Source organism: Anthonomus grandis, chromosome 13 (genome assembly GCF_022605725.1).
Source record: "Anthonomus grandis grandis chromosome 13, icAntGran1.3, whole genome shotgun sequence".
Lineage (NCBI taxonomy): Eukaryota > Metazoa > Arthropoda > Insecta > Coleoptera > Curculionidae > Anthonomus > Anthonomus grandis.
The window spans coordinates 21,358,519-21,386,496 of NC_065558.1; the positions used below are offsets into that span (position 1 = coordinate 21,358,519).

Genomic DNA, 27,978 nt, shown 5'->3' on the forward strand with positions numbered 1-27,978 from the left:
CATCATCAAACTCCATCACTTCTTTTCATCTTTAAAATGTTAAGTTAAAGTTGAAGTGGCTTTTAATATATTTATCAGACTTTTGTAAAATAGAATAAAATTAAAAAAGTAAAACCCCAATAGGAACTTCATGGGAAAACATTAGTAGTATCTCTATCATGGGCTTTTTCCTTCTCTTATCGCATCAACTCTTCGTTTCATCCCAACATAAAAAAGAATAATAATAGATAATACTTTAAAATCTAGTAGAAAAATGTAAATAATTTTCAAGATATTGTTACGATATTTATTAATCGAATTGTTTTCAAGGAACAGCTGCCACAAAGGTGTAGAAGCAGATGTTCTACTCGTATTAGTAACTGAATCTTAAGAACTTTGATTGTGATAAATGCAAAAGAAAATAAAATTATATGATAAAGATTTAAGATGTGTATCTTGAAATACACAACTAACATATTTCATAATCATCCAATTATTCATTGATTTCCACTTCTTTGGGAGCCGCAAGCTGATTTAGCAGCAGAGCTGAACTATTTCTTAGTGGATTTTTTCTAGATGGAGTTTAAAAAATATAATGTATCAGAGACTCATTATGTCTTATTAAATCTTATTGTGCAAAAATTGTTGTTTGTAGAAAATTAGTTAAACCTTTCGTTAAAGAACTGTAATAATAATACGCAAAAACTGTTTTGTAAATTATATGAAAAAAGAAGCCATATAAATGGTACGATAACTAAGTTTCGAAGTTAATTCTGGTTGAATGAACAGAGTACATCGGAACATAATTTTTTTGAACTTTGAACGATGATCATAATTGCGATAAAAACGCAACTGATCATTAAATATTGACAAAAGACTTGAATGTTTTGATAATAATACAAACGAATTTTGAAAAAATTGATTGTAATGTAAAAGAAAATATTTGCTTACCGATATTTGCTTTTTCAGGACCGGGCAATTAGTTATATTGACTATCTTATTTATTTATTTTATCATCCTTTACTTTTAAACTTTTGCTTGTCTACTATGTTTCTTCATCACATATGTTATTTTAAAGTTTAAAGATTTTATCGTCAACTTGTCCTGATAAAGAAAATAGGCAGAAATGCGGATGAGCAATTAATTAATCATGAAATGTTCTAATTTGTGTTATTAATTCTTTAGTTAACGGAATTTCAAATGATGATAGTTATACAGGGTGTCTCCGATTAAGTCGGCACTATTGGTATCTTTGTTAATATTTAAGATACAGGGTCGGTTAAATTAGCAGACTAGTAGGATTTTTTCCGTTGATTAAAATGGTGAAAACAGAAAAAAAAATGAACATTGCATTTTCGAGAAAATGTGAAAAATGTACTTTTGTTAAATAGAATCCCCTGTATATTTTTACATAAATCAAAAGATAATAATTTTGTTAATAAAAAAGCTTATTTACACTAATAGCCTAAACCTAAAAATAACAAAGTTATAGCGATATTAATAATTTTGTCAAATTTAGGCAAGTTGGCCTTGAACTTTTTGAGAGAAAAACAAATAAATCATTGTTTGAATATTAAAATGACAGTAGCCGTAGAGATTTTATTAAATAAAGAAATACTGACAGTTACATGTTAGCAAAGTTTGTGATGTTTGTAAAATCTAAATTAGTAAAATGCCTTTTACGCATATTGAAAAATGTGATATGTTAGAATGTTACCTTGTATGTCGAAAAAATAGTGACAGAGCGCTAGAAGAGTACCGCCAGAGATTCCAGACTCGTAACTTGCCAAACCGTAGATACTTTTTATTCTCTACAGAAAATTTTGAAGTAACGAAAACGTGTTTAAAAGAACTAGAAGAAGGAACCAATTTATAGTAAGTGAGGATGTTGAAATTTCTATTTTGGCATATTTTGAAGCTCATATGGAAAACTCAACTTAACAATTTGGAGGGTCTTAAAAAAACACAAATTTGTGCCATATAAGTATCGACCAGTACAAACATTGTTGCCTGGCGATAATGAAAGAAGACTTGCTTTTTGCAACTGGTTACGTAATGCATATGAAGCTAATGATAATATTTTAAACCGTATAATCCGGAGCGACGAAGCTAATTTTTCAAACAAAGGTATGTTTAACCGTAAAAATGTACACTATTGGTCCCAAGAAAATCTTTTCCTTACTGATCCCAGAAATCCCCAAAATCAATTTAGTATAAACGTTTGGTGCGGCTTAATAGGAAGCCAAGTAATAGGACCTGTGTTTTCATGATGGCACTTTGACTGGAAGGAGATATGTTGATCTCATATTATCTGGAGCGCTGGAAGATTATTTGGATAATGTTAACTTGGAGAGACGGCAACAAATCTATTTTCAACAGGATGGAGCACCTCCCCATCAACTAAATGATGTAAGAATATTACTTAAAAGACTGTTTGACGATAAATGGATTGCGACACGTGGCCCGATTCGTTGGCCACCTAGATCACCAGAACTAACCCCTCTAGATTTTTATTTTTGGGCTTACATAAAAAATGAAGTGTATAAAGAAAATACAGAACCGTTGATGAACTTCAAACACATATTAGGCAAATAATTTGATCAATAGATAGAATATCAATCTTAAAAGCTACAAAACGTGTGCTTAGGTGTGCTCGAAAATGTATTGAACAAGATGGCGATGTTTTTGCTCATTTATTGTAAATTAGTAGTTTTACTTGATGTTATTTATTTCAAAGCCAACTTGCCTAAATTTAACAAAATTATTAATATCGCTATAACCTTGTTATTTTTAGGTTTAGGCTATTAGTGTAAATAAACTTTTTTATTAAGAAAATGATTATCTTTTGATTTGTGTAAAAATATACAGGAGATTCCATTTAACAAAAGTACATTTTTCACATTTTCTCGAAAACGCGATGTTCAATTTTTTTCTGTTTTCACCATTTTAATCAACAGAAGAAATCCTACTAGTTTGCTAATTTAACCGACCCAGTATCTTAAATAATAACAAAGATACCAATAGTGCCGACTTAATCGGAGGCACCCTGTATAGATGATCGTTTACGGATGTATAGTGCAATTATACCACCCATTATATACTTCTAAAAATAATATCAATAAAATAGTTAATACAAACTTAATAATAGACATTTTAGAATGCTAACATGGACTGCATGTGCCAGTCAATCACTGTATTATTTAAATCCATATATACAAGGTCTTAGAGTAGTAATAGTAGTAGTAGTAGTAGTAGTAGTAGTATAGTAAAGGGTTATTTCGTCTGTACCAACAGATTAACGGTTTTTATAATCGAGAATTAATCTTTTTTGTCAACATTTTAATTAGGTTTGTTTATAACTATATTTTATAATTTTATATATACATTTAAAATGTCAAAATTGTAGTCTTATCCAAGATTTAAAGCTATAAAAGAATATTGCTTAATCCTTTAAAGGTTTTTTATAGTACACGAAATAAATATTATTTATAGTACCTAGTTCATTTTATAATATTTTTTAAAATAAATCATATGCATAAGAGAATTACAAAAAAAAGAAAAAATAAAGAAAATTGAGGAAAAAAACAAATACTAAGCAACGACTCTAATAATTATTTTGATTTAAACTTATTTATTGGTAAATGTTTTAAGGAGTTGAAAACATCATTGTACATGCTGTAAACATTATAAGAGAAGCTTCTTTCAAATATTAAGATGTTATGACGAGGTGGAATTATTAGTCCTCCATGTTTGAAGTTTAGGCTTTGAACGTCTGATCGAATGACTGATTTTATTGTACAGGTATGGTGGAGTTTTAGTTTTTAATATCCCATGGCAAAAATGTAAAGTGTAATTCTTTAACAGGTTTTTTTAACAGGTTAATAATTTTCTATTACAAAGCTAAATCTTTGAAATAAACATATAGACACGATTTTTGTATTTTTTAAAATCTGTTTTATTCGTATTGGGTTAGACATGGACCATAAACTGTATTACAATAATTAAAATGACTAAGTACTAAAATCTCTGTAAGGTCAATCCTTGGATTAATTGTTAAAATTTGTCGATGTGGGTAAAAAGCTTTTGATGATGCATAGGCCTTTTTGTTGGAAAGATTTACGTTCTGCGTAAATCTTAATTCTGCGTCCACCCTAAGATCCAGATTCTTTGCGCAGCTTGAAGCTGGCAGTAGATTTCCCTGAATTGTTAATTTAATTTTCTTGCTTAGGTCAGACTTGTTCTTGCCAAGGTAAAGTACCACTGTCTTGTTGGGATTTATCTATAAACTATGCTTGTCCAAAAAATCTACTACTCTTTCCAAATCGTATTGAATGGTTGCTTTCGCTAGTTTCCAATAGCAGAGTATAACTAACAAATTTACTTGGTTGGTCGGAGACAAAAAAGATATGGCAATTTATTTGTCAAAAAATAGGGTTTCTGCTCTATTTCTTAAGCTAAGAGTTTTAAATAAGCAATCTGAGCTTCAATAATATGGCGAATAATATATTTGGTGTCTAAATAGATCTGTGCTATTTGTCTATGTCTATGTTTGGACAATTTTTTTTCTATATGTGCTTTTAGATTAGACAATTTCTCACAGTTAGAGCAGTAGCTAACATTTTTAAGTTACAAATTCTAAGTAACGCAGTTTATATTAAGTTACAATAAAAACTAAAACAAAAATCTATAATAATCAATGATCTTAGGAAAAAATATGATTAGCACAAGATAAAATAAAAAAATTAATTTCCATTAATTTAATCTAAATGACAATTGAGATTATGAGTGAGAAACCGGTATCGTCTCAATTTTTAAATTTAAATCATCAAATCCTAGGCCTACAAACGCATTGTAAAATGAAAGTAGGTAAAGAATTCGTCTGAGGGCTCCAGGTCGGCGCCCCCAGGTAAACATTTACACACAAAGAAGGTCAAAATAATCGTTACGCTAGGCATATTATTGTGCGTTTAGCTGCTGTTGCTACCATATGGAACAATCTATGCAGTACTTAATATGTTTTCTTGTGGGGTTGGTCGTTTATTTTTAAAAATTCATGAATTGATCAAAATATAAACGGAAAGCGAAAGCGATTGAATTACGTTTGCATAAATTGTTGTGCATACGGATCATTCCATTTAACAAAGCAGATTCATATTAAAAAACACTTTTATTATATTTGCATACATTACTATTTAGGAAAGCTTATTTAAATTTATTACCTAGAAATGGTTTCAAAATGCAAATTACATTGGATAATCAGAAGCTCATTATAGTTTGTCATAATTACTTTCATATACTGTCTCCGGCAATCCTAACATGGCTGACTCCATTTATTAAATACCTGCCGGCGTGGGTCAAAATAGTCAAGATATAACACTGACCACATAAACTTTCAAAATAGTGAACGAAACGAAAACCGGAAAACCTCCACCACTGAATACTTTAGTATTAGTCGATATTTTTAAACGTAAACTTAGAACATTGAATGCCTAGAATAAGCCTAGCTGCAAACCATAGACGGTGTCCTAATCTACTAAACATTGTAGTAAGTATTGTAAGACCTAAAAAATTTATTCCTTTAAATTTTCTTTTGTTTGCTAAATAATAATACATATATACTTTAATCACCAACTTTTCAGAATAAAAAAAATTTCTTAATAAAAAAGTTAATGAAAAAAAAGCAACTTGGCAACATTTAATAACTGATATGTTTACAATGCAAGTATCCATTGTTGCCACTTTGTGTTGTCTTCCTTGACTTTTGCGGTGATTACTGGTTTGAATTATCGAAAAATTTGCCACATATACACACATCGCCAAAAGCCTTGAACCCCCTAGGAATTTAGTTTAAAAACATTTTGTTAACGTTCAGTTTCTGGACATGTAAAGTATGTTGTTTTTGCATTCTAAGGAACAAAAAACTGTTTACTCTCGACCAGAGGCATTTTCGATAATATGAATCTTTATATTTTTGGCTTGTTATTCACATTGTGCGTATTTTTTAATTGAAAATGACGGAAAACGTAATTTCGTTGTTTGATAGAACAAGAATAGTAGCCTTGCACCAAGAAAATTTTTAAAATCACACAATTTCAAATCGTCTGGGTATTCTTAGAAGTTCGGTAGTTCGTATCTGGAGCGTTGATCGAAGACGTGGACTGGTCGCCCGAGGGTACCATATCGCTATATAACAAGTTTCGTCCGTCGAAACCATTCAGTTTCAGATAAAGTGTTACGTGGCCATTTTTTAAGGACGTACCCACGACCAATATCAGCCATCACTACAAGAAGGAGGCTTCATGCTGCCAATTTAAGATCTAGAAGAGTTTTACGTGTTTCTTTGTTTCAACACATAGCTCAACGACTTCAATGAGCACGGGAACGTAGAGAACGTTTTGGACGAAACGAGACTTGGTTTAATAAGTGACAGTCGGTGTGATCGAGTGTGGAGGACATCTGGAAGGGAGGAAAGACTGGCTGTTCCCCGAGAAATTGTTCCATACCAAGGAGGAATCATTACCTTCTGGGAGGGTATATTGTTTAATCGCCGCACACTTCTTATTGGGATTGATGGGAATTAGAATGGCAACATTTAGGCTGAAAACATTATAAGAGGTATAATTCATCCACTTCGTAATGAAATAGGTGACAATTTCATATTTATAGATGACAATGGCCTCATCACACCAGAAGGGTACAAAACGCTTTAGAAGATGAAAATATTACGAGACTAGAGTAGTTGGCCAACTCTCCTGATATGAATCCGATCGAACATGTATGGGGTTATGATCAAAAAAGAATCCATAATAGGGAACATCCACCTTTCACCCTTTAGCGGGTAATAATTGCAGCTCAAGAGGAATAAAACAATATTCTCCAAGAAATCGTTATTAACGTTATTGTTTCTATGCATAGGCGTGTCAATTTCTTGTGGCAGAGACATTTTGTATAAAAATATTTTATAATTTAAAGGAGAAGACATACTTATTTTTAAACAAGTTACTACCTTTTTTTATGTAACATTATAAAAAAATATGTAAAAATAAAATGTTCCTGATTTTGTGCATAATTTTTGTTATTTTTTTCCCTGTGTATAAAATTGTTAGAACACCAAAATGCATCTCTTTTTATCCATAATTAAACTAATAAATTAACGATGTAAAAAAATTGAACCGTTTTTAAGAAATGGAGGGTCCAAAAATTTTGGCGACGTGTGTAATAATATACTTAATTACACATCTATTAATATTTTCCAAAAAAAATTAAAACGAAAAAACCTTAATTTTGGCATTCAATACTCAATAGATATTTCACAAACTTTCTGTTTGTCTTTTATAATCATTATAAACAAAATTTAAAGATGACAGCTAACTCACTTTTAAAAGGAACGATTTGAATTTCCTTTTTCCCAATATATGTGACCCACTTTACATTTCTTTATAGATTTTCAGCAAATAAGCAGTTTTTAATTTTTATTAATAACAGCAAATAAACGCACTAAAATCACTGAACTTATCGTTACATCCAAACGGGCTATTTAACAATTATTATACGACATTATTATATTACGACAAATTATTTTATATTATTATTATAAGCGATCAATACAAAAATTATAACCAATTACAAAAATTTGTTATCATTTTTGTTTCTTTTATTAACATTGAGTAATTACTGGCAACGTGAAATACTAAGCATGTTTATCAATAAAATATCTTCTCTGCCTATTGTGTAGATGGTGCACTCAAACCCAATCACTCAACTATTTTTCCTAGTTTATTCAATATTTTACGCAACCAAATAGAATGTGATCTCTATCCAATTGAGAGCTGAATTCCTCCTTAGCAACGAGCAAAGAAATGAATTAGGTGAGACTAGACCATTTTTGTGTAACGTTATCAGTTTTTGAAAAATTTTAGCTTAAGATTTCATTCATTAGTAAGTAATCTAGCTATGAATAAAGAGGTTTAAAAATCGTGTTACAATTTACAACAGGTTTGTTTTTTTTATTCTTCATGGTACAACATTATGTTTGAAATTATTTTTTATTATCCTTAATCGAAATTATTTTACCGAACTATAATAAACAAATTACATTATTTTAAAAAAAAATTTAGTTGCGGTAAAGTTATATTAAATAAGAGTATTTTATTCGCGTATGTAACGCGAAATTTTATTTTAAATACACTGTAAGTCATATTTGTAACATTCATAATATGAGTTCTTAATTGTGCAGGCATATTCTATAAACTTCTTATGTAGGCATAGCTGCGTTAAACATGCTGGATTATTAAACTCTTTAGTATGTCTTAAATACAAACCCATATATTTAATTTGTATGAATACATAATACTATTTTTGTTTCTATACTATAGATTTGGAATTATACATTTATCTATATTAAAGTGTATTTTATTGTCGATTGAGTAATGAATAACATTATTCAAATCTTTTCATGAATCCAAACAATCAACGGACCTTTTTATTATTTTATAATTTTTTAAGTCATCAAAAGAATAACATGTTGAATTTTTTTAAACTTTGTAATGCTATTAATAAATAATAAAAATAACACAAGAATTAAATTTAAACCTTATGGTACACCATATGTTGGAATAATGGCTCAGATTTATATCCTTTAATATTCATTGCATACGATGTTTTATAAATTTTTTTTTTTTTTGCAATTAAATTTTCATGGAATCTAAATAAATATTTTAATTGATCTAAGAATATCCCAGAAGATACTTTGTCAAAAGCCTTATCAGAGTTATTATGCAAAATCTGTTTGTTTTCAAGGATTTAAAGTATCACAGCATCTAAGCATTAAAATTACGTCCCAGCCAGCTCAATTGCTCTTTTGCAATGAAACTCGACGTCAAAAATGTTCACCCGAATGCTTTTCGTAGGCTGGCCAGATTATGGTCAGCACGTGACTATATCTACTCTCAGACACTTAAATACTGTCTGATCTATATAAAACAATTTATTTTTTAACTAATTTTTTTTGCATTTTACATGACAAATTTAAAATCACATATTTATCCCATTTTTGATTTTTGATTAATTTTTGGGTTTTTTTTAAGAATTTTGATATACTCAAAAGGCCATAAAGGCATATAAGGTTTTGCACAGAGAGTTTAAATTGCTAAAGGTAGTATTTGATTCAAGCTTGTTTGATGCCAGGAATAGTCTTTCGTCACAGAGATTTTGAAAAAGTTCTCAAAGGCTTGAACACTTACAAATACACCGGCCTTTATGAAATATTGCCAACAGTGAGTTACTTATTTTATTTGGTATTACGTCACTTATAGCAAAAATCAATTTAGAAATTACTATCTCACCCGCTCAAAAATTGAAAAGAAGAAGAAAATAGAATATATTCACGTATTTAAAAGAAATATGAACTCAAATCTATAATGATACCGTTCGATATACTTAATTTAATTTAAGTTCAATAAGTTTTAAATACAATAATAAAAACCTCAAAACTTGAGGTATACTAGATTTGGCTAATGGCAATAGATAGGTACAAAAATTATTCAAAATATTATTGAAAACGTATTCCTGAAATATGTAGTCTATAGGATTTGTTACATTTAATAAATTTACAGTAGCAAAAACTGTACTATCATTACAGAGAAAACATTAGGGTGCATTCACGATGAAAGAAGCAAATGCGTTTAAAAATCAGTTTTTTATCTTCTTTTATTTTTTTGACACATCAATTAGTATTATCAGTTGCGCGTTTTTTAAAATAACATTTTTCAGGGTACTTCAAGTAGAAGATATGGCGTCAACATTCATTTTTTTATGTAGGACACTTTGTATATTATGACGTTTTACAATATTTTCTAAAGTCAATGGTCTGTCAAATATGATGTAACAGACTAACGAAACATGAATTTAAAACATAAAAATTTATTCTAGATTTATTACAACTAAGGTTGTCCATTTGATTCAATGCGTCCTTTACAATAAAAATTTTGGTTAGAGGGTATCTCAAGTTGAAACTATGACGCCACCATTAATTTTATTTTGTGATTTATTAGAAAGTAAGTAGTCCTTATTATTTTCGAACAGTTTCCAATTTTAGAACCTATTTAATAACTGTCATGCATTTGTGAGTATAATTTTCATATTATTTGTCATTTCACGCACCATTTTTTAATAAAATGCATTTATCTGAGAAAGAACGAATTGAAATACTTCTAATGATTGGTTTTGGAGACCAGGTGCGTACACAACAAGAAGTCTGTAATCTATTAAATGCAACTCCGGCTGATCGTCCTGCAATTACTAAATCCATTGTTAGTAATATTGAATCAAAGTTTAGGGAATACAGCCATGTAAGAAATTTATCTAAAGGAATACCTCCAAAAGTAGCTTATGATGCTACGCTGAATGTTCTATTAGAAACGGAGAATAATCCCCATGTTGCGATTAGTACAAGTTACAGGAATTGATATTTATCTGTAGGATCCCTGGCAAAAATACTTCGTGTAAACAAATATCATCCTTATAAAGTACAATTGATAAATAAATTGTTAGAAGACGGTTTTGACCGTCGCGTCGAGTGCAATTTTGATAGCAGATTCTTGCGACTAATAATGACAATGGAAAATCCATTCAAAATCTAATTTTTTCTGATGAAAACAGCTTTACGTTAATAAGGCACATTAACAGGCAAAATTGCTAATATTGGGCAACCGAAAATCCTCATTGGACCTAAGAATACCACACAGAGCGCCTTTAAAAAATTAATCTGTGGTCTGATATTGTAAAAAATCGAATCCTTGAACCCTTTTTTTTTCGAACAACCGGAGAGTGCTTCTTCGACTTTCTATAGTGTAAACTTATAACTACTTAAGTTGTTTTATTCCCTGATCCACAAGAGGCTGACATGCCTAGTAACGAGATATGGTTTCAACAAGATAAGGCACCTCCTCATTTTGCCATTGTCGTTTGACAATTTCTTGTGGGTGGAACTTTTCTTAACAGATGGACGAAGAGGACTGATTGAGTGACCACCAAGGTCACCGGATATAACCCTGTTAGATTTTTCTTATGGGGATATTCAAAGTTTATGTGAATAGACCAAATAATGTTAATGATTTAAAGCAAAGAAATTGACAGAAATTAAACTAATTGATCCGCAACTAATTGAAAATGTGGAATTTGAAGTTATTTACCGACTTCAAAAATGCATTGAAGTAATCAAATTGAACGTCAGTTGCAATAAATATTGCATACATTTTTATTTTTTAATGTCGTATGTTTCATTATCCTATTACGTCAAATTTGACAAACCGCTGACTTTAAGCATATAAGGCGATTTTCAGCGTGGAACGGTTCCAAGTTGGTATTTACCAATGCGCTTCTGCGATTCTGGTTTTAGCCAAAATAGGGGAAAACCTGACGGCACGGATCAGCTGTTTGGCGTTTGGTATTTACCAATTATTACCCGGTTTTGGGCTTGGGTTAAACTTCGGTTATACAGTCAAATACTGTATGTAAAACTGGTTATCCAGAACAAAAGGTATGCTTAAATTGTAAAAAATTGATTGAGAATTGCAATATGATGTGCGCCCTTTATAAATAAAAAAAAAATAATTAGTTTTAAATTATCAAGGAGAAGAAGTAGTAATACGCTACTTAGTAAAAAAAAAGTTAAATTAAAGGAGAGAAAATTTAAAATTCATTCCGGCAATTTTACATGACCATTATACATAATTTATTTTAGATCCAATAAAAGCATTTTTATTCGAGAGAAGGAAAATCAAGAAAATGTACTTCATTTTTTAATCAAACAGAAAGGAAAAAACAAAAACGTAAACTCTTTAATTTTTAATTCAGCGACTGTTTCTTTAAATCAGAATTTTTAAGTGGTGGGAGAACAATACGTCACACTTACCTGTCAAAGTTGTCAACCAAAAGAGTAACCGCGGTTCTTACCAATTCAACGCTGAAAATCGGCTATAGTAAGCTATACAAAGCGTATTCAGTCATGATATACAGATCGTGTTTTCGTTCGTTACTTATAGGAAACCGCATAGAGGCGAAATTTTGCAACGTCGCGCGTGTACGAGTGCCTGCGACAGAGCACCGCTTCGGCCGACCCGAGCACTAGGGTTGGCTGATCCAACAAATTTTGCGGATCAGTTCCTAATCGATCGAGCACAAACAAATACCTGTTCCATGGATCAGTTCCAAGTTTGCGTCCGAACTGAATCTGAATATGCATATACCTACTACGGGATTATACACTAATTTCTACGATTATAAACTAATGGATAACTGATATACTATTCATAAATCCAATATGCGTTCAAGAGTTATTTAGCAATCGTACTAAGATGATCGATATACCTATTAGTCTTATCAAAATACACAAATAAGTACGTGGGAAAAAACACAAAATATTAAGCCTGATATAATTTTTTTTGAAATATCCTATAGATGTTGTTTTCAAAATATCGAAAAACACAGTTAATAATTACGCACTTTTATTTTTGATATTCATAGAATACTTCTTTCCATTTTTCCTGCCTTTTTATTAAAATTAATTTAAATTAATTTTATTAGAATTAATACTACTTCTTTAAAATATTTAGTTTGTGTTTCATATAATTATAATTAAAAACAACATTACAATGAAATAAAAGAAAGATCAAAGTTTCTAGTCACATTTAAGATCTAAAATAAGGCAAAAAAAACCGGACTAGGAAAACAGAAAAAGAAACGATTCCAGTCCATCCGTCTATCATTTTGATAGTTCTCTCACGCATGTAACATGCACCACCTGCACTCGAAATACAATAATAACCTAAACACCACCGACGCCACGTTTCATCGATCAGTTTCTTTCGCTAGACCGTATTAATATTAATTCTCAAACCAGTCCGGACTCGAACTTGGACTCATATGTTTTCTAGTGGATCGGTTGCTCCATGGTTCCAACTGTAAAGATCAGTTCCGCGGAATCAGTTCCAGTATTGGGTAGCCATCCCTACCGAGCACGGGATTAGCAAACATCTGACTTTTGTGGGAGCTGCGTCGTTTGGCGACAAAATGTCCCAAGATATTACGCGGAAATCCAGACATTTTTAAAATATTTATTCTAATGCGGGTTTTACAGACATGACAATGTGTAAAACCCGCATAGAATTGTAATCTTAAAATGCTTAATATGCTGTGTTTTGCATAATGAAAATTAAAGCGTTATTCTAATAAAAAGTTAAATACCAACTCTGATAAAAATATAATAAAAAATCAGAAATAAAACTCTAATAAACAAACTTAACAACATATCATTTTTTAAATAAAAGGCTCAAATAAACCACCTTCTTTCGCTAAAAAAAAAATTATCTATCGTAAAAGCTATTTCGCACCTCCAAAAGAGTTTCAGGTAAAATGGAATTGGCACCTTCGACAATTTTATTTCGCAACTCCTCTAAATTTGTTGGCCTACTAAATTCATGCTTGTAAATGGTCTGCTTAAGGTAACCCCACAGATAAAAGTCATTTGGAGACAAATCTGGAGATCCAGGAGTCCATTTAATATCGCCAGTCCCACTAATAAGGCGGTTAGGAAAAGTATTTGTTAAAAAATCTTTTACACTAGCGTTATGAGCAGGACAGCCATCTTGCTGAAAATAAACCGATCCCAGGTCTACATCAGGTAGGATTTGAATGGCAGGAAGAACTTGGTTTTGCAGCAACTCAAGGTTTGGCTTTTGGGCGTTTAAAGTGCCATCAATAAAAAATGGCCCTATAACATTGTCGCCCAAAATACATGCCCAAACATTCAATTTCTGAGGATACTGGGTACGAAACTGCAAACTTCTGTGCTCGTTTTCCTGAGACCAATAACGAACAATGGAAGGATTGTGTTTGCCATGTAATGGAAAGAAAGATTCATCAGAAAACAAAATATTTTTTAAAAAATATTCGTTTTCATTTGCCTTTTCCATCATGGTTTCACTAAATTCCATTCTTCGCCACTGGTCTTCAGGAAATATTTCTTGAGTTTTTGAATACTTAAAACATTTGTACCCATATTTTTTCCAGATACGAGCAACAGTTTTATTGCTCATTCCCAGTTCCTCTCCAACACTTCTAGTGGACCGTGCCGAATCAAGTTCTAGGGTACTGCAAACCATTTCTTCCCGCCGTTCTATATCCTGGACCACTTCAACAGGTGGTTCTTGACGTTTTGTGTGGCATTTTTTACAATCTTGAAGACAAAAAGATGTCTCAAAATTTGCAACCACATTTAAAACCGTTTTTGCACAAGGAATCGGTCTATTCTTAAATGTCACTGAAAACAAATCTCTACATTGTACTGCCGAATTGCCTCCATAAAACCATTTAATTAGTTGAACTCTTTCGGAAGGGGTATAAACCGCCATAGTGAAAAAAACACGAAAATAACACTCAAAAATTATTAATGCAACGTGCAGTAACACAGCAAAGTGAGGTCTGCTGACTCCCGGTTCACAAAATAAAAACGAAAAATTCCGCCGCCTGCAAGCGGTGTTGCCATTATTTTGGGTAATACGTAGCTCACGATAACACGATCTGTATAGGGTATCCATTTGAAAAACGCCATAGTTTATACTTGAGGTAGCCTGTATGGATTTTTTTTTTTAAAAACGCGCAAGTGTCAATGATAATTGACGTTTCCGAAAAATAAAAGAAAAAAAAATCATCTGAATTTGTTCCTTTCATCGTGAATGCACTGTATAAAAAATAATAAGTTGCTCCTGTTTTATTTTGATCAGTGTATTAAATATGGTTATATAGGCTTAGGGATTAATCGGAGTCATATATTGGCATCAGATGTTCAATGTTTAAGAAGAGTAATTCGAGTGGTTTGTTGACAGATAATTTAGCTACTTAACTACCAAGGCAATAACGATTATTTATGGCCCTCTTATCGAATATGCATACACATATGCCGACAATTAGGGAAACGTACGTAGTACGATAACGTAGTCAGGTTTTTCGTATTATATGCAAATGTATTTATTTTTAGGTATTATTGACGTTAAACTTATTTTTTAAATTTTTTTTTTAAATAAACCTTTTTAACATAATTTAAAAAAAAAGTATATATTTTATAATGTAATTTAAATTCACATTGTACTATATCCTTTATATTATTAGTTCTCCTTATTATTTTATTATATGCATTATTATTAACAAAAAAAAAAAAATTTTTGATATGTTTAAACGTAGAAATTAAATCTATCTAAAGCTTTAACAAATGTATTTTCCTTATTGAACATGTAGCAAATTATGATAAACACGGGTTAATTTATATTTTATACTAAATTAATCGAATTTAGGAAATGCATGGTATATTTATTTATTATAGTATATTTCCAATACTTTTGACAATATCCGCTAAAAAATTATGAAAGTGAGAATTTTAAATTTTAAAAGAGTTTTTATTAATATTAACCTGGTTAGAATAGCAATTTATTCAAATTCTTAAATAACTGAGATCATGTCATTGGCCTTGCAAATACAAATAAAAAAGAAGCAAAGACGACTGTATGTGTAAAAATAACACGATCTAATTAAAATGGTATATTATTATACCATATATGTATTTATTAATAGATTTCGTCAGTTGTACGCTTATAACTGAACATCGGGAAAGTCAAAATAAAAGAAAAACAAGTATTCAAGGTAAGAAGGAATATATCAATATCTGGCTAGGTTTTTGTTCTACTATAGTATATGTAGAGTCGTCCTTTTGACAAAGTCAAAGCCCTGATGATAGCCTAAGGCGAAAGCCCTAAGTTTAGTATATTAGCTATAATTAATTAGCATGTACAATGACATATCCCCTAATGTGGAGCCTATATTCTAAATTTGAACTGAATATCTTAAAAATTGCACCAGCTATGGTTAAATGTTGAAATTTTAACATTCGGCCGATCGATAACGAAGCGATTGTGGACCTTTGTTTACAAAAAACTTTATGTCTAAATAAACCTTCTTCGTTGGTTCATCATAATAATTAGGAACAAGCTGCATAATCTAAATTATGAAAAAGGTGGATAAAATATTTCCTTAAAGGATAAACATTGTGCGAATCATGCATTTTTGACTTCTGACCGAAACCCTCTAAAAATCGCAGGAGTTATAGAAAAAAAGGCCCCACCTAGTATAAAGTATTTGGAATAATTTTTAATAACGGAGAAAGTATCTTTAAACACAGTCCAATTGATCAACCTAAACTACTTTTTAAAAAGCCTCTTACGGACAAAAGCATGTTGGCTATCAACAGTAATTTTTACTTGTAGGAAGGTTGATGAAAATTCTTAATCTTTGAATTCGATTTTTCAGAGAAACAACTAATCTATGCATATTATCCCTTACAATAAAAATCCTAAATTATAAATCTCTAATTTTGTGAACTATAGGATGTTTTAACCAATAAAAAAAACATATAATTTTAATGCATACAATACGATATTACGGCTAACGTTGCGATGACCTGAGATGTAGTTACGCGAAATATAAAAAAGTTGTAGGACAACAGAACGTATTTTTTTATTTTCTATTGTAGTATCTAAATGGGTTAACACTAAAACTGTTAACATAATCCCATTAATTTTAAATTAAGATTAAAATTATTTAAAGAAAATATTTTATATATTATCAAATATTTAGGTTAATTAGTTAAAATACTATTTTACATTGAGTAGAAACGTTACTATCTACTAGTTTGTTATCGACCTTGTATGCTTATGTAATATTGCTTAATTTCAGTCACTGTATATACTACTTTTTTTATCCTATTATGACACATGTAATTCAACCATTTGGCATAGTTAGTATGCGACCTTATATTCGAGAATATTAATCCAACAGGATGTGATTTCCAAAGTTCTTATAACGTTTAGTTTTAAGTGGCAAGTTATGTCAAAGTAATAAATTTAAAGGTGTTAAAAATATTTTCTTAAAGTAGCAATTTGTTACAGGATTAATTACGCTTTAGACAGATCTGGAGAATCCTAACTTTTATTCATTAGATTAAAATATTAAAAAATGACCTTGTTATAAATCTTTCTTTCAAAACTCTATAAGTACAAGACTGCTGACTGAGACACCCACCATAATTACAATTGCCTTCGATTTTTAATGGAGTTTGCCAATGTTTTTCATTTAACAACTATCAACGTTTTCTCCACTTTAATTATTTGTTATTGTTTACAATATGCTGTGCATGGAGAAGATTTCACGGCAATTGAATTGGTCAACCGGTTTACTAAAGCGAACACCAGTGGCGCCGCGTGTCGAATTATTACGATTTGTCCCGTATTTGTACTTTCTACTAGGCACTCTATGGTTTTCTTATTAGTGATCTATGTATGGGTTTTGGTTGGGTGGCTAAAACCATAAAGTAACGAGCGAAGTTCCTTAATCTTCAGTCTTGCGCCCAGACGTCTTTTGGACTGCTACTTAAGCAGTTCCGCGACACATCTGGGGGGTCTTTCCAGCTCCTGCGTCTGTCAAAGGTAAACCGTGCTGTCCGCTGTGACGGAGAGAGAATAATCGTGTCGTGAAACAAATCTAGTATCATCTCTCCGCCAGCACATTTTTAGCTAAATTAATACTAAAAACTAAAATTCATTAGTGTTTCTTCAATTTCACTCAAATATTTTTTGAAGGAGGATGGTTCTTAGTGGTTCGATGCCTCTTGAAACTTCGTAAGTAGTTTTCACCGTTGGTGACATTTTATTTGGTGTATCGTGTTTCCATTGAGAAATCTCTTAGGGCTCCTTGAATATGAATTTGTTATGACCCAGCAGTGATGAGGATTTCGCCCTAAAGCCAAAAAGCAGATAATTTCGCCGCCCTTAGCCCCGTCAACCCACATCTTGCCTTAAGCCCTATGTGGTGAGAAATAATCCATCGCAATAGGTTAGGTTATAAACTTATATTATATATCTTTTATTTATTTTTGCTTACATTTTTAATACCATCAAGTATATTTACTTTCCATGTAGATTTTGTTTGCCTTACATCTTTAATAAACGCCCTATTTAAATGAAATTAAGGTGTTTTACTACTGAGTGAGTGAGTGTGACTGAGACAACTGACCATACAGAGAACCCATGAAGCCGGCCTGATAGGTTCTTTTTTTTATCATTTAAATTTAACAGGGTTTCTAGAACCTATCAGATCTAGGGAGTTATTCTTGTTGTTTAGAACTTTTAAATCAAGACTGTCGAACAAACTCAACTCCCTAGAAATAGTCCCTGTAAACCGGTTAGTCTTGCCGGAATATTATTTTTGCCATAACTAATAACTAGTCATAACTCTTGAAACTTCGTAAGTAGTTTTCACCGTTGGTGACATTTTATTTGGTGTACCGTGTTTCCATTGAGAAATCTCTTAGGGCTCCTTGAATATGAATTTGTAAACCGCCAGCCATGACCCAGCAGTCATGAGGATTTCGCCCTGATGCAATTCAAATTGATTGACTCATGAAATAATAATACTATAACAACCAACGAAATTCCAAATAATACAAAATTTCTAGTAACTTCTGATAGAATTCCTATACGAATTCATAAATAGCTGAAATAGCTAGATGCATTTTATATATGGCCTTGCAAGAAATAAAAAAGCGAAGACATTTGTACTAGCGTGGTTTCAAATTGTGTACATGCCTGTGGTGCAGAAACTTGAAGTGAAATGGTCTCAAATAAATACGTTATTTTTAATTTTTTTTTTCATTTTATTATTTAACTCCCTCGCTAGGGGAGTGTAAATTCCAAAATTAATTAAAATTGGAAAAAGCCTGGGGTGTTAAAAGTTTGGTAACGGCTTTTAATTAAACCAAAAAAATTTGATGTAATTCAGAAAACATTTCGACCTCCCGCCAAGTAAATATGTATTGTATTAAATATCCATTTACCCCGCTCGACGCCTATGTCTAAGTACTACGTCACACTAGTAAAAGCACTAGACCGAGCTGCTTTATCGAGTAGGAAGGGGGCAATGATCGCCTGTGCAGTTCTTGAGGATGTCGGATTAATAACTAAGCAAGACCAATCTTATGTCATAGATAACTGTAAAATAGATCGCGAGAGGAAGAGAGAACGAGTTATTTAAAAAAAGACAAATTAAAGACTGTGGTACTCTCAAACTCTCAACCCCTCTATTTTGACGGTCGCAAAGATCGAGGCCTTTAGATTGAAAGAAATGAAGAGACTTCATATAGAAAAACTATTGTAGAGTTGAAACATAGTTTTATTAAAGGAACCTGGTGGTGATTATATTCGCCATGTTACACCTAAAAATGGCTGAAAATGTGTCTGCTAAGACAATATCTTCAAGTATTATGCATTTTATAAACGAAGCTGGTTTGTCAACATCCAAACTAATTGCTGTCGGCTGCGATGGAACAATTGCCAATACCGGAACTCACGGAGGTGTAATACGCTTGTTCGAACTACATTTTAAACGACCGTTGCAATGGTTAATATGTCAATTACATGCTAACGAATTGCCACTGCGATATTTGGTTCGCCATCTGGATGGAAATACCACAGATCCTTTATCTTTTTCTGGTCCTATAGGTACACTTATAGAATCTTGTGAGCAGGTACCGGTTGTCAGTTACAAAAGAATTAAAGTCGAGTTACCTCAGGTTAATGTAGCAGAACTTATCATAGACCAAAATTATTTATATCGAATATGTATCGCGATATCTACTGGATGTTGCCTAGAAAATTTAGCAAACAAGTCTCCCGGAAAGATGTTCTACTACGGCAAACCATATTTTGCGAGCCTACATTGCAGTCGAAAAACCATCCTCCAGTTTAATAATTTTGGCAGAGTACATTCTTAGAGTGTATGCAAAGATTTGGTTTCTTGTTAAAATTGTACCTTCATGCACGTCTGGAGCTTCTTACCTTTGGAAACTAATTTAGTATTCAGGGTATTTGAGCGGCGCATAAAAAGCGTAGTTGACCCTGTTATACAATGAAATGGCTTTTATGGCCATCCAGAAAACATAATATTTTCTATGATCTTTGACTCACGTCGGTATACATGAGAGCTAGGATTTAGAAAAACATTAAGCTGCAAAACAACAGAAAAGGATAACATAAAATTAAAGAACACTGTAAGAAAATTTAAAATTCCCAAATCTTTTATTAATATAATAAATTGGCAAAAGTGCGAAGCGACAGAACCTCCAAACACAACATTTAACTGATGAAGGTTGAATCAGGTAATTTTTTAGAAGGCAATTTTTGGAAGTTATCTTGTCAGTTGAAAGGGGGGGTCAAATTATTGACAGAGGCGTCTTTAGCGGTATGTGGTTCTAATAACAGCGATGGTTGGATACGTTTAACTATGTCATCCAGAAGCACCATGCCAAAATTTAATACAAAATCTGATTATGTGGTACAAAACGATAAATAAATGCTTAATGCTCATATGGTTGGGAGGATGGGAGGGCAGGGATGGAACTCGATAGCAGTTACCTCTCCGTGGTGGGTGCTGGGTTATTTTGTATTTTGCATAATACAAAATAAGCGAAGAGCTGCTCTTAAATCAGCAAATAAAAAAAACTTTAATTAACCTAAGAGATCAGCGGGAAGTCTTAAGCACTTACGAATTCAAAAATATTTTTTATGCGTGACTAACATGACATAATATACAGGGTGTTCATTTGAAAACTTCCCACCATGGATTTATCGAAAACCACTGTTTAAAAAAAAACGCCGAAATACGTCAAAAGGTTTGTCAAGGGAGACAACTTTCTAACCTAAAATTACTTCACCCCCTTTTCCCCTCTACCCCCCAGGGTCATGCCTTTAAAAATTTTAAATATCAAGGGGTATCGAGTAATAGCTTGTTTAAAAGGTCTTTCGAAGTCTTTTATTTTGACGTTTGATTTTTTTAAATCGGTCGATTCGTTTTTGAGAAAATTAGAAAAAATCTTTGTTTATCTTAATTTGTTCAGATAGAAAACAAAAACATGAAAATATCAGTCTTTATTTCAATAAGTGTTCAAAATGTTGCCCGTTTTTGGCCAAACAATGATATAGGCGATGTTCAAACTCCTGACAGACATTTTCAAAAACATGTTGTGGGATATCATGGGAGCTGTCAATGATGCGGTTGACGAAGTTCATCCAAACTTTCAGGTTGGGGAGTAAACACAATAGATTTCAAATGACCCCATAGAAAAAAGTGAAAAAAAGTGAAAAGTGAAAGACTCAGTGATTCCACTGAAAACCAAATTGCGGAAGCGGATTGATGGTATTTTCCAACATATCCATATAAATGTTTCCATTTAAATTTCCGTTAATAAATAATGGCCCAATCACTTTATTTCCTAAAATGCCTGCCCATACATTAATTTTTTGAGGGTACTGGGTATGCCCTTCTACAAATGCATGAGAATTTTCATTGCTCCAATATCTACAGTTATGCTTATTAACAAATCCATTTAGATAAAATGTGCATTCAGCGCTGAAGCAGATATTCTTTACATGAATAGTATTATCATTATTCGCTAGCTTCAGTAATTTTTTCACAAAACTCAACTCGCCTCTAAAAATCGTCTTCGGTTAACTCTTGCAGTATTTTCATTTTGAATGGATGAAATTTATGAAGTTTGGTAACTGTATGAACAGAGCCTAATGAAATACCAGTGGCAGCAACAATTTTGCGTAATGAAGTATTAGGATTTATTCCAAAATGACCCCAAACTTCAACTTGAGCGGCTTCATCCAAAATTCGCCGATGATCACGTTTTTTATTTGCTACAGATCCAGTTTCAGTAAACTTAGTAACAAGGTCCAAAACATACCTATGTGAAGTTATCTTCTCTGGATGTCCGGTGTTAAACGTGTCGGCAGTTTGCCGAGCACATTGATTTTGGGGACTATAAATTAGAATAATCTCCACTCTCTCGGCTAGTGTGTTGAAACCATTTTGGAAGTAAGATCTTCAATTCAACAAATAAATTTTCACTATTCCAAGACTATCACAAATGTAACTGACGGCAAAATAAATTCTTTATTTTCCTTAGCAAAAATAACTAAGCAGGTATAACAATAAATACAGTTCGCCCAGGAAATCTGTGTTGATGAAAAGAATGCGGAAAAAAATTCAGGTTATTTAGTTTTTTCCACGTCTAATCTTTGGAATTGCTGTTTATGTTGGTAGTTTCCGTTTTAAATTATAAACGAATTGTAGCTTTGGCAAACCCTAACGGGCAACATTTTGAACACAACTTAAAAAAATCAAACGTCAAAATATAAGACTTCGAAAGACCTTTTAAACAAGCTATTACTTGATACCCCTTGCCATTTAAAATTTTTAAGGGGATGACTCTGGGGGGCAATGGGTGAAAGGGGGTGAAGTAATTTTAGGTTAGAAAGTTGTCCCCCTTGACAAACCTTTTGACGTATATCGGCGTTTTTTTTAAACAGTGGTTTTCGATAAATCCGTGGTGAGAAGTTTTCAAACGAACACCCTGTATATATTTTTGCTACAGGCGACCTAAATTTTTCATTTTAATTTATTTATTATTTTGGAGATCTGACGGGGGGTCTAAGCATTTGCCAAAAAAATATATATTTTTTTTATTTACATCCAATTACAACTTTTGCCACTACACGCGTTTGACATTACATTTTAAAAAAAGTTTTGAATCAACCCACCCTAATCTGTACATATCTAAATGGAATGGTATCCCATCATCGTTTTTTTTAAATATAATATTTATTTGATAATATATCGCGCCAGCAGCGCACCATAAAAACGTTCAAGGGAGAAATAATTCCTTAAAAAATATTACCCTGTAAATTTTGACTAACGTTTGATATGTATAATGGCTTATCTAATAATGCGTAACTTATTATCTAAATTTAAAGTAAATAGTTAAAAAAATGCACATGTCATAGCAAGATATTGAAATATCAACACTCTGTCAACAGATTCGCTTCACTGGGTTTGCGGACCTATGTTTATATGAATTTTACTTCTTTATTTATTTATCATGTTTAGGGAACAGCCTGTATAATCTAAATTATGAAAAAAAGAGACTTGTGATACTTTAAAAATTGCAGCAGAAAAAAAGATCCAGCTTAGAGGGTATGCTAAGCTAAAAACTTAAAGTATTTAGCACAATTTTTAATAACGGAGAGAGCTTACAAAGTGTGATTGACAGTTTAGCTCAATAACCACCTTCTATAAAGCCTCTATTATGGACATAAGCATGTTTGCTATCAACTGAACTTTGCCAAGCCTGATGAAAATTCTTAAAAAGAATTATATTTTTTGTACTATATGAAATTTTAAATAAAAAATAATTTAATAATTTTAACGTATACCAAACATTATATTAAGGCTAACGTGCTAGTTATATGAAATATATATATAAAATATAGAAAAGCTGTAAGAGATGGATTATATTTTTTTTGTCAATTATAATATTTAAATGCATCAAATCTTAATCTATTTATAATCCCATTATTTTCAAACTAAGATTAAAATTATTTAAAATAACAATTATTTTATTAGTTTAATGGCTTTAGTAGAAAAATTACTATCTATCAGTTTGTTATCGAACTGGTATATTTAAAAATCGTTAGTAATATTGATTACTGTGAGTCACTGTGTACAATATTTTTTAATCCTAATATGACAGATATAATTAATCACTTGGCATAGCTGGTATTGGAGCTTAAGAATATTCCTAATACTTAAAAGCTACTATTCTTTTTAATTCTGATGTATTCAATCTTTCAAAAAGGAAAATGTTGTGCCTTTATCATTTTTTAATTATGAAATGGGATCTTTGAAATTATACAAAAAAATTTTGCTTCAGGGCTCAAGGAAAAGGTTTTATTGTCATTCCAAGAAGATTGGTTTGTTACCTGGACTCAAGTAATTTACTATTTTGATATCTGTAAAATTTATTAAATTATGAATTTTTTATGTTCCATGCAGTATTTATTTAATAATGACTTTTGTTGTAAGAACTGCATGCAGAATTTACAAAAAAGAAATACCCCAATTATTATGTTAATTCATATTTTTATCATTGATTATCATAAAGTAGGTATTTATTGATATTGACAATTTGTTTTTTAAATGAATATATAGTACAGATTTAATATTTTCCTATTTTTAATTTATATTTGATATTTCCATGTTATGCTTAATATGTATAATTCTAAGCAAGTAATTTTGCTAAATAAAAATTAATTTAAAATAAAATTAGGAAATATTTTATAAATAGATGATTGTACTTTTCATAAAAGTTGATATCTTAAAAATTAGTCAGTTGGAAATTTTTGCGTATGATGATAAACGAAAATGATTAAATTCTAATTTTCCTTTATATCATTGCTAACTTGATGTACCTAAGACAAAAATCGGAATAATCCCGTCCACATCCCATGCAAAATTCGTTTTAGGTCATTTTGATAGGTTTAAAAATTTTAAAATTATCTAAAATATATTTTACATTGTTAATTTTGTTTTGAGGTAGAAAACATCATTTGTAGATGGCTAACAAATGTTTTAAAATAATAAAAGCATTTTCTATAATTTTATAATTAATTATTAAGAAGAAATTTCATCAATAATAAAATAGTTAAAATTCAAAACTTTTGCACAGCTATTTCAAGTGTCACCCTCTAGTGGTATAAGTTTAAACTAGTCTGTAATATTACTCTGGATAAATAAGTTGTATAAGTTTTCTCTAAAGTTTTATCAATTTGGGATACGATAGATGGAAGGAGTATCAGAATTTTCATTTATTTATTGGCAATAGCCGCCATGCACCAAATCGGCTGTGGTAAGTAAAAATAAATCCATAATAATCAATGAAATCTAAAATGTTATTTGCATTTTTTTTGCACAAATATTTAGCACAGGGATAGACAAATTTAGTTTCTAGAGTATTTTGATAAAAATATGTCTTTATAAGCATAAAAACATTATCTGTTTTTGTTTGTGCATGATTATGCACACCCGATCTCGACGTTATATTTTTTATACTTATTCGATTTATATACATGTTTGGCATAAGAATAATTAAATATTTTTTTAAATCTTATTAGTGTTTATTTTATTTTGACGTTAGTAGATACAGGGTGTATTTTTTTAGGGAAAATGTACGACCCAGAAAATGAAAAAGATGCTGCAGTTTTATTGCAATTTTTGGAATCAACCTCCGACATTTAACTAAGTGAGGAGGAATGGGAGTATAATAATTTATATAAATTTGAAGAATCTCAACCCAGTGCGCAAAATATCGTTCGCCTGGGTGCTGACAAAGAAGGGCCCACTACAGTGATGAAGATCTATTACAATACTTCGGTAAGTATATAGACGATGTTCAATTTTAAGAAATGGCTGAATTTACCAACATGTACGCTTTTTAAAATGATCAAACTACATTCAAAACTACAACTTCAGATGAAATAAAAAGCTTGTTTGGTGTACACATTATAGCAGAGTGCTTGAAGTTTCCGCAAGTACGTTTCTATTGGAATAAAACTTTGCGTATCAAAATTTTTGAGGAAACTATGTCAAAAGATCGTTTTTTTCAACTTCGTTCTCACTTGCATTGTGTAAACAACTTAGACATTCCCAAAGATACAACAGATAAATATTTATAAGGTAAGACCTTTATATGAAGGTATTCGAAAACGATGTCTGGAATTGAAATTGGAAGAGAATCTTTGCATCGACGAGCAGATTATTCCCTTTAGAGGACATTTTTCTGTTGTTCAATACATGAAAAACAAACCTACACCCTGGGGAATAAAATCGGTTGTTCTATGTGGAAAATCGGGAATGGCCTATGACTTTATTTTATACCAAGGCGGATCTACAGGATTAAGCCGATTTAATGAAAAGGTTTGGATTTGGTGCCACAATAGTACTTCAACTTTCCGAAAGAATAACAAATGAAGGGCACAAACTATACTTTGACAACTATTTTTCTTCCTATGCTGCCCTTCAAGTTCTCAAGTCAAAAAAAATATCAGTTTAGATCGATTTAGCAACCCACCATTGAGCAACGACAAAGATATGAAAAGGCAAGGAAGAGGCACTTACGAACAACTAAAGAGTAAGGATAATGATGTTGTTTTGGTAAAATGGATGGACAATCGTAGTGTAGTTTTGGCTTAAAATTTTGTCAGTGTTGGGAATGAAGATACTGTTGTTGGATGGGATAAAAATAAAAAATGCTATATAGATGTACCAAGACCAGAAATCGTAAAACTTTATAATCATTCTATGGGCGGTGTTGATCTTCTGGATCAGATGATAAGTTTGTATAGAATTTATATTTGTTCAAGAAAATGGACCCTAAGAATGATTTTTCATGCAGTGGATTTTCCTGCAGTAAATAGTTGGTTTGAATATCGACAAGATTGTAAGATCTTCAATATTCCAATAAAAGAACAATTATCACTTTTGGAATTCAAAATGCGGCTTGGTGAAAGTTTAATCAAGGCAAATAAGACAGTTCAAGGTAAAAAAAAGAGGTAGACCTAGTGGCAGCGAGACACCACCAATACCGCGAAAAAAACAAAGATTAGGACATGAAGAAACCAGAACTATTCCTGCAATTGGTATGATAGTGTTGATCATATGCCTCAACTTGATGGAGCCAAAGAAGGAAAACGATGCAAGTACTCAAATTGCAATAAGAAGACTCATTTTTTTTGTGAAAAATGTAATGTGCACAATTGTATAAAAAAAGAAAGAAACTGTTTTTTATTATATCATAGAAAGTAATTTTGTTTTGTTATACTATGCTTATACCACATATATTCCATTCTAATGTCAAATTTTTCTTTACACATTTTTTTAAAAATAAAAATGTATAATTTTATCAACAAATATGTTATGCAAGTATATGAATATCTATTTATTTACTTTGCAAAGGTATTATTACATTGTGGTACAAGCCCCCTGTGCACAATTATGCACACACTTTTTTTTGTTTAAATGATTTAAAAAAATATATATGTTGTATATATTATCACTTTTAAGCTCCCTTTAGGCATTAATTTCTATCAAAAAAATTTTTTGCTCTATTAAAAAAAACGGGTTTGAAGGGGTTAAATGAATCAAAATACACTAAAACTATAGGTATATTGGTATAAAACTATAGGTAATACTATAGTTTTTATATTACTATTTAAATTGAAGAAATTGTATGTATCTGTAAAGAAGTAAAGAAAGTTCTAAAAAAACAAGAAAGCATTTTTGTTTTTTTAATGTGTTTTTCATGTATAAAACTTCAAAAACAAAATGCTAAATTTACCATTTATCCCCATTAAAAAACCATTAATTTCTAAAGGGCTTCATAAAAGAATAAAAGCTTAATCTAGACAAGTTAAAAATAGTAATATCCGTTTAAGTGGGGAAATCCGGTAATGTAATTTTCTTGATGCTCCTTATGTTTAAATAAAAAATTGAGCATACGAATCATTATTAAGCAACTTTAGCCCCAAAGATATCTTAAAAATTATGCTTAATCATTATGCATTTTTATTTTAAAAACTCACATTGCTTGGTACAGTCGTGGGATTATAAACTGCCTTTGTCTTTTCATCTTCACCGTTTTTCTCAACGCCCTGCTTCACCCCATTTGAATCCAAAAATTTCTCTTCCGCCTGCCTTGTTTCTTCAATTTCAGCCGTTTCACCACCTTTGCCCATTTTAATTATTTTTACACTAAAACTCGTTCACTACCCGTTAAATATACCTTTAAAGCTCAAGTTCATGTAACTTTCACCAGGAAAAGCGCGCTTTACACTACGCGACTTAAAAGCTTATTCTATAGCCATTCATCCGTTCCCCTACGTTATATACATAAAAGCTTCGTCGGTTCTTATTGGTCCAAAGCGGAGGGCTTGCGCTGCATACCCGTGCATACGTCACAACTCGTTTAGTGTGCGACTTTTTATCTGTGAATTTATTTTC

At 31.3% G+C, this 27,978-nt stretch overlaps 1 protein-coding gene across 6 annotated transcripts in view; it reads right to left on the reverse strand.

Annotated features, from left to right (window-relative positions):
* Positions 1–27,978, reverse strand: part of LOC126744068 (solute carrier family 2, facilitated glucose transporter member 1-like) — a 203,917-nt gene that overhangs the window by 49,255 nt on the left and 126,684 nt on the right. Inside the window, exon 1 of one of the 6 annotated variants that reach the window (XM_050451413.1) lies at positions 27,561–27,836. The exons of the other annotated variants lie outside the window; for them this stretch is intronic. Coding sequence (XP_050307370.1) covers positions 27,561–27,713 — 153 coding nt within the window. The 5' untranslated portion in view covers positions 27,714–27,836. Of the gene's footprint in view, positions 1–27,560; positions 27,837–27,978 lie in introns of those variants that run through there. 6 annotated transcript variants of the gene reach the window in all.